The sequence below is a fragment of the Dermacentor silvarum genome, chromosome 3, assembly GCF_013339745.2.
Source record: "Dermacentor silvarum isolate Dsil-2018 chromosome 3, BIME_Dsil_1.4, whole genome shotgun sequence".
NCBI classification, from domain to species: Eukaryota; Metazoa; Arthropoda; class Arachnida; order Ixodida; family Ixodidae; genus Dermacentor; species Dermacentor silvarum.
In genome coordinates, this window is record NC_051156.1 from 21,023,240 (window position 1) to 21,031,749 (window position 8,510).

Sequence of the window (8,510 nt, forward strand, 5' to 3'; positions counted from 1 at the left end):
TCTTCTCAAGTGCTACCTGTATAGGCGACAGGTGGATGTGTGAAAAGTAGGTCATCGAGCCGATGTATGTCCGATGCCGGAGAAGAAAATCTGTCGTGGATGCGGGGTGGAAAATTCCACAGACTCACATGAGTGTAAAGCGACGTGCAAGCTATGCGGAAAGGGTCACCCGACGGGGGATCGAACTTGTACACAGCGTTATCAGACTCCTTTCATCGTGCGACAGCGACGAAGAGAACAAATTCAAGAGTCAAGACGGGAACGACAACCTCCCCGGAGAGTTCGATTTTTTTCTCCCATCGAGGAGCGGGGAGACCAACGGCGGAGCCAGGGCGTTACTCCTCGCTCGAAGTCGGCTGGCCCTGGGTCATGATCCACCTCAGGGCCTGGTCAACTCCCGCCGCAAGCAACATGGGCGCAGAAGGCTGGTGGTGTGAAAGCACAGCAGGTAAGAGGGGGTAGTCCTACAGGGCAGCCGGGCCGTGAGGAACTTAAGCAGATCAGAGAGGAGAATTCTCTTCTGAAAGGGATGCTAATGGCACTCTAAGGGGAGATCGGAACGCTCAGGAAAGCTTTGGAGGAAAACTAATAAGCCGGCTCCTGTTGCTATGGAGACTTCGGAAAGACCGGTAGGTCGTAAACGAAAAGCGGTGGGAGATGTAGCGGTTTCAGACAAGGATGGCTTCGAATCGTTTCGAGAGACCATGAAAAAGTCGCTAACTGAGATCACGAGCATACTCCAACAGCCTCGAGTAGATGTAGGCGAGCTCAAGAAGCATAGCGCTGATCACGGTAAGCGACTTAGAGCATTGGAGGCTAGGGCCGATGAGGTCTGAGTTATTACACCAAATGAGGAAGGCCGGACGCCACTGCTTCCTTCGCCACAGCCTATGGGGCAGACTCGAAACTCAAAATTCGGCAGTAAAAATGGCGGGGCGAAATAAGCAGCACCTGGCACTCCGCGTGTGGCAGTGTAACTGCCGGGGGTTTCAAAGAAAAAAGGCGGCCTTGTGCCAGTTTATTAGAGCTAGAGAAGACAAGCCGCATGTTCTGTTGCTGCAGGAGACTCTCCTAGGGGGGATTACCCTGTCTGGGTATGAGACTTTCTGCCACAGACAGGATGTCGGCAGGGGGATAGCGGTATGCGTTTCAAAGCAAATTTCGGCTCTTGTACATCACGATCTCGACAAGCGATTTAAATTGGAACATCAGTGCATTGAACTTCTCCCCGGGAGGCGACATAAGCAACCGAACTGGCTCAAGGGCATGCTAATTTTACATGTTTACAGTTCCCCAAAACGTTCGCAGGACCGTTTTTACGCACTTATTTCAAAGGCTATGAGGCTCGCGAACCGCGGTGGCATTCCGCTTTTGGTATGTGGAGATTTCAACGCGCCACACACTGCGTGGGGGTATCCAAAAACTACAAGGAAGGGTGACTCACTTTACAAGAGCACACATGACTTGGGCATGGTTAAGTTGACTGATCCCCGTTATCCGTTGCGAACTGGCAACTCGGTTTGTAGGGACACCACACATGACTTAACTTTTACAAATTTTCAGGATCAATGCGAGTGGACTAATTTATATGAAGACTTAGGTAGCGACCACTATATACTCGAAACTACGCTCTTGGCAACTGTCGCAGACAGCCGTAAACACACTGTGATAGACTGGGATCTTTTCCGCGATATTCGTAAAGACGGGGGCTGCTGGGAGAATTTCGCGGATTGGAAACAAAACTTATCCAGGGACTTTAAGAGGGCCACAAAGGTCGTAGAGACGCCGCTAGAGATCGGGAGCATGGATAGCAAACTTGCCCACCTGTTTGAGGCCAGAAATGGCCTTAAGGAGCGCTGGAAACAGAACGAGCTCAATCCGCGGTAAAGGCGAAGGGTTGCTGAAATTAACAGGGAGATCGAGACTTACTCCGTGCTGCTCGAGAGAGCGCGATGGGAGGAGACATGCAACATGGTTGATGGACAAATGCGTGTTGGGGGGAAATGGACCGTACTTAAACATCTGATGGGACCCGAAAAAAGCAAGAGCAGTCAGCACAGAGTGGTTGACCGTATAGTCAGCGCGGCTCTCAGAGACAGCTCAGAAAATGAAGTTTGCAACATGCTTGCTGGCAAATATTTGCCGCTTAGAAAAGTGGACCCCCCCCCCCCCCCCCCTCCATTTCGCGGCAACTCCTCTATAGCGGGCGGATGCAATCCAAGCTTGATGAGAATATTACCACAGCTGAAGTTCGAATGGCGCTAATGCATCTCAATGGCAGGTCGGCACCCGGGACTGACCAGATCGCTAACACACACTGAGAAACCTTGATGACGCTTCGATTGACTTTCTCACCAACCTTTTTAACCACCACTGGGCCAATCGCACTTTACTCGAGGAATGGAGACATGCGGAGGTGGTCCTCATCCCTAAGCCAGGCAAAAATCCCAGCCTTGACAGCCTCTACCCCATCTCATTTACATCTTGTGTTGGAAAGGTCTATGAGCACGTTGTCAATAACAGATAATCTGCGTTTATCGAAGACGAGGGTCTCCTTCCTCCGAATATGGTGGGTTTCCGGCCGCATCTCTCAACGCAGGATGCGAAGCTTCTGCTTAAATTTCACATCTTTGACGATAGCACCCGCGATGCCAGGGCTATGCTTGCTCTCGATCTGGCTAAAGCATTTGACCACATATCGCATACCCACATATTGGAATCCATAAATGACATGAACCTGGGTGAGCGGTTTTATCATTTTGCTGCGGCTTTTCTCAGTTAGCAAACAACCACTCTTTGGTTGAGGGAGCTGAAGACGGAAAGCTACGAATTAGGTTCGCATGGAACCACTCAGGGGGCAGTCGTCTCCCCGCTTCTTTTCAATATTGGCATGGCTCGCCTTGCTCGGGAACTGGACAAACTCGAGGGTTTGGAAAGTGCACTCTACGCGGATGACATCACGGTTTGGGTCCGCGGTGGTGCCGTAGGGCACCTTGAGGACAGATTGCAGGAGGCGATCAACACGGTCGAAAGGAACATCAGTCGCATGTAATTAAAGCTTTCAAGTAGTAAAACGGAGCTATAATGCACAAGCCCACCAGAAAGGGACGGCGACCCAAGGACTGGGTCCCCCCGGAGGAGGTGGATGTCACATTATTGACTGCTAGTGGGGATACAATTCCCAAGGTTACCTGTATCCGAATGTTGTGTATGTTCATCTCAGCGAACGGACATAACACGGAAACTCTACGTAGATTAGAGCACCATACTGCTGCTACGCTTCGCCTCATTATCAGAGTTTCTAACAGGAGAGGAGGCATGAGGGAGGGTAATCTTCTTCGCCTCTGCCATGCCTTCCTTATGAGCCATGTTCATTATGTTGCGTCTATACATAATTGGCTCACTGCTGAAAGGGAGAAGCTGAATGTACTGATCCGTAAAACTGTTAAAAGGGCGCTCGGCCTTCCAATCCGAACTAGCACGGAGGGGTGTTAGCATTAGGAATTCACAACACGCTGGATGAAATTATAGAGGCTCAATGCACGGCGCAGATCTCTCGCCTGTCGGTCACCTGGGCGGGTTGGGAGATTTTGGCACGTGCCGGAGTTCCTACAATACTACAGGAGGAGCGGATGACCTCTCTTGACTCCGCCATTGGACAGGTGCTCGTCGTTAAACCTATTCCTAGGAATATGCACCCTCAATTTACCATCGCAAGGCGTAGGTATAGAGCCAAGAAAATCTTGGAGCAAGTGCAATTAAACTCGGGATCGTCGACCTTCACGGACGCAGCGCGCACAGATAGGAATCGTTGTGTGGCCGTTGCGGTCTCTGAGTGACGTACATTAATGTGGGAATGCTCTGTCGAGGCAGCTTCCCCAGCAATAGCTGAACAAGTATCATCGCATTAGGGCTTTTGGACTCCACTCGTTAACATATCTATTCTGATTCACGTTCGGCGGTTAGAGCCTTTGCTTCTGGGAGGGTCTCCCCGCTTGTTGCTAGGATTCTCAGAGGTAGGACCGTCACTCCACACGAGATTATTTGGTCCCCGGCCCATATGGGCTCCACGATCAGCGGCATCACCAACTCCACCGAATTGGCCCACGCCCGGGCGCGAGGACTTTTGCACACCCTCGTAGGTCCCACAAAGACCAGACTTCGCACCAACAACAGCACCCACACTCTCATGCACAACAAAAAGGTGGACAACCAGACCATCCTCAGAGTCACAATAGCATTACCTTGCTATTTCTCGATCCAAGCATGCGGATTGTCCTTATGATCACGTCACAAATCCTTGACAACGAGATCAGGGAAGCTGAAGTACGAGCGGCCCTGCACAATATCCAGCGCAGCACAGTTACCGGGGCGGATGGCATCCCATACAAGCTCCTTCGCAACCTCGATGACCAAGCCATCCAACAACTCACCACCTTCAAGAAGAACCACTGCATCACTGGTTCTCTACCATCTGAATGGCGCCACGGGGACATAACGTTGATCCCCAAAGCAGGCAAGCCCCTTGCCCTCTACACCAACACACCTATCTCCCTGTCCGCATGTGTGAGTGAGCTCTTCGAGCATGTAGTTCTCCGATGTCTCCAACAGTACTTCGAATCTGCTAACATTTTCTCAGACACTCTTGTAGACTATGTGGGGTCTCACACGTGCTCTTGGGACAAAGGAACGACAACACAGTAGTGCAAACAATCAAAAGAGCATTTATTGCGCCTTTCATACACCAATGCACACTAGCCGAATGGGCGCGCGAAAAATCAAGGAACTCCGGCTCACCACGACCGGATAGCGAGCGAATATGTTCGCCCCATGCAATGACACCATCGCCTAGTCGTTCACGTGTACGGCCACGCGTACGGTGGCGCGTTCGAAGCATACCGGTGCCATACCGTCCATACCGTTCATACCGTTCGTCCATACCGGTGCCCCGCTCCGAGCCACGCGAGACGCCTCGCGAGCTGTGGATCGGCGCACGCGTGGGATGTCCGCGTCGCTCACCGATCCCAACCCAAAGAGGAAGCCTTCTCCCTTTTGCGCCCACCTTACCCCTGCCGTCAGGTGGCGTTAGCAGCGCAACACTAGCGCCATCTCTCGTAATACGGTGCAACTCCGCCGCCGTAAAGCTACGCGGCGAAGCCGGATTACAGGAGCCATGCGGGGAAAACAACATCAGGGGACGCGTGAGAGTCGCGCATCCCCACAACTACCACCCACGTCTCTCCACGCAGGATGTCTTCTTCTAGGCTTAAAGAAAACTAATATACAACTCGAGCGAAGCCCGAACTCAAGCTATCCTAGCAATTGATCTGAAAAAGGCGTTCGACAACGTCTCACCCGACCTCAGCTTTGACAATCTAGCCTCGTCCTAGTGCAGCTTCCGCATCTACAATTATATCCGTGACTTCCTCTCCAATCGCACCACCACCATTCGCCTCACGGACACGTGCTCCGATCCAATTCGCCTCACGGATCGGGGTACTCGACAAGACTCAGTCCTTTCACCGACGGTGTTCAACGACAGCAAATCACCCGAATCACCCACGGGATCCGTCGGATCGCCAGTCACCAACGCTGCCTTGAAAAAAAAAAAAAACACCCTACGTCTCGTTGATTGTATCATTGTTAGCCGCATCATATATGACCTTCCATAGCGCAGTCTCACTCATATACTGAGACCGCCCAAATGAATATCGTTCTCCGCAAAGCCATCGAGATTGCGTTGGGCTTGTCCCTTCATGCCTCCACACACCAGTTCTACCTAGGTAGGCACAAACCCTTTGGCGAACTCATCGAGGCCCTACGCAACAAATACACCACCTCCAACGCACACCGAAACGTCACTCAGTTCTTGCGCGCATCGGGTACTTTATACGTACTACATGTACAGACATCAGTGTTCCCCTCCTTGAATATATCGGCGATGTCATTCGAGTGGCCCTTATTCCCAAACATGCACCCTAACCACCACATAGGCCGACCACGCACCCATGCTCAAACACTGATACACGTATTCTGGAACGGCACCAGAGGTGCACCAATCCTCTACACGGATGCCGCGCCCACTACCTCCTGCGTGACGCCATGAATCTATTCAGGCTATGTTGGCGGTGACCTTGCAGGGACCTTGGTGAAGCTGCGCCGTGACGAAAAATGGCTGACGCCGCAAAGAGTAAAAACACGTCTAAAATGCGCAGGGAGGTTCCTCTAAACAAAGTAACTTAGTGGCTTTGAAAAGAAAATTTCGTAAATTTCGGCCTCAGTGGGAATTGAACCCGGGCCTCCGCAGTGCGAGACCAGCACACATTCCTGAAGCCACTGCTGCTCCACAGTTGCGGCTTATTAAAGGTGTGCCTAGTGCGTGCCTAATTGCACACGTCACGTGGTCACAGAGACGCGCTCGTGCCCTGCTCGCTCGTTCGTCGTCGTCTTCTTCTCCAGCTGGCAGGCTTTTGCCTTCACGTTTTACAAAGGGGTAACCATTTCTTACTTTTTGGCCACCGACGCCACAGGCGTCGCATGCGTCCCGGCAAGCTTCTTACCACACACACTTGTGTCGCGCAGGTTGGGGCCGTAACTCTGGCCATTGCTTACGTATACAGCCTACCCCCAACCTAACCTAGTCACCGACTCCCAGGCTACTTGTCGCTCCTTCGCCCTTCGCCTACCGTACCAAATATTCCTCTCTTCCCCGCACGCCCACTGCCACGTCTGTTAAGGTGCGCGTCATTTGGGCCTGGACGTGCCTGTATCCCTGGCAACCAGCTCGCACTGGATGAGTCGTCCGCTTCGGACATCGCACCCTTTCACGTCGACGACTATGGAGACATCATCGCCTACTACCGCAACGCCCGCTTATCTTTACCCCCGCCTTAACGCTCTGATTTGCTCTGAAGCTATCCGCGTCTAGCCAACGACTTCTACGAAACATAGTACTCTCCCACCTGCCCATATTGTGGCTCCTGCGCTACCCTGCACCGTTAATTCATCCTGGACGTGCCCCAACCCTCCCGATGAAACTGCTATCCCCTCCCCCAACCTATCGTCTTGAGAAGCTGCGCTGTCAAACACATACCCGGTATACGCCAGCGCCGTGCGATACAGTGGGCCCTGGAAGTCGCGTGGCTCCCAGAGGTCCTGGACTAAGGACTTGTCCCTCAGTGGACTTCCGCCCTCACTTAGCAAAACAAACATTTCTATCTCTCAGTCCCGAAAGTTTATCACTTCGCGCGTTTCCCCCATGCTTCGCTGTGTGTCGACTGCGTTTGCTCGCGCCACCACGCCCGTGAGGCGGCCGCTACAGGCTTCAAATATAAAACCCAAAAAGAAAAACAACGAAAAGCAAATTGATATAAAACAACGCATTAGCTGCCGTTTACCACAGTTTGTTTCTCAAGAATAAGGCTTTTCAACCAATACTGAGCCTGTGTAAACAACACTTTCGTATAATTACAGTAAAAAAAAAAAAAAAAAAAAACATCGAGCTATTTCTAAGTGCGAACGCAGCCACTGGGCTCATTAATGTACTAATTGACTTCCCAACTAGTTTACCAAGGAAAGCTGGTATGCTAACCTTACAATGTCGATCTATACTAGAGTGAATAAAATTTCTGTTTCAGTTAATCCATGGCGAAATAAACGTACGTTGACACATCTAAATTTGTGTCTTCATCACGTACAAGACCTGTACGTCATAAACACCCTCAAACATTTGTTGAACACTGGTACTACTGAAACTGTTTTCAGTACTCTTATTTTAATTGTTGAATCCGAGAGCTGAACCATCTGGACGCATCAATCACTCCAAAAAAATTTCTAGCGTTGGTCGAGGAAGTAATACGTGCATAGCTGTTCATCACTAATTCTACATCTTATTTTGTGCTACCGATTATTTCTTTTCTTTTTTTTCAATTTTGTTTTGCTTACTTGAGATACTATGTCTGATGTAACTACGTTCTGTATATTGTCACAGTTGACTTGATGCATAATTATTGTAAGGCTGTATTGCGTTGTGTTTCACAGTACTTGTCGTATGTTTCTTTTACACTGTACTCTTGTACGTGCCCTCCCTGTTATGATTTCGTGCGAGATTAGCAGTGTGGATAAATAAATAAATAAATAAATAAATAAATAAATAAATAAATAAATAAATAAATAAATAAATAAATAAATACACAAGATAGAAGCGAGAGTAGCCAGTGGTGCCATGGCACGAGACGTTATACGCAAAGGTTACGAAAGGTATCGGAATTTCTGAGTTGCGATGACAGTGAGACAAAGGGAGAGAGAATGCTCTTTGCTAAAAATCAGAGTGATTAGCCAGTGTATTTCCCGCGACAAGCTGCTCTGCAGGGAATGTGAAGAAGCAGAAGAAAGGCCCTAGCAGAAGTTGAGATGATCAAACGAAACGTACTTAGAGAGCATATAGACGTATAGATGGATTGTGCGATTCAAGCTTTCTGTAAGGCCATTCGTTTGTTCGAGGATCGTAC

The 8,510-nt window shown here is 50.2% G+C and overlaps 1 protein-coding gene across 1 annotated transcript; it reads left to right on the forward strand.

The window, feature by feature from the left end:
- The first annotated feature begins 4,266 nt into the window (after window positions 1-4,266).
- On the forward strand, window positions 4,267-6,894 carry LOC119444249 (uncharacterized). Its single transcript, XM_037708676.1, has 2 exons — window positions 4,267-4,566; window positions 6,784-6,894. The coding sequence occupies exons 1-2, from the start codon at window positions 4,267-4,269 to the stop codon at window positions 6,892-6,894; spliced, it is 411 nt and encodes a 136-aa protein (XP_037564604.1).
- Window positions 6,895-8,510: the final 1,616 nt, after the last annotated feature.

Excerpts from the sequence above, each read along its gene's own strand:
- LOC119444249 (XM_037708676.1), top strand. The coding sequence starts at position 4,267 with ATGCGGATTGTCCTTATGATCACGTCACAAATCCTTGACAACGAGATC. Across the intron at positions 4,567-6,783 it reads CTATCTCCCTGTCCGCATGT|CTCGCACTGGATGAGTCGTC; the intron begins GTGAGTGAGCTC and ends CCTGGCAACCAG.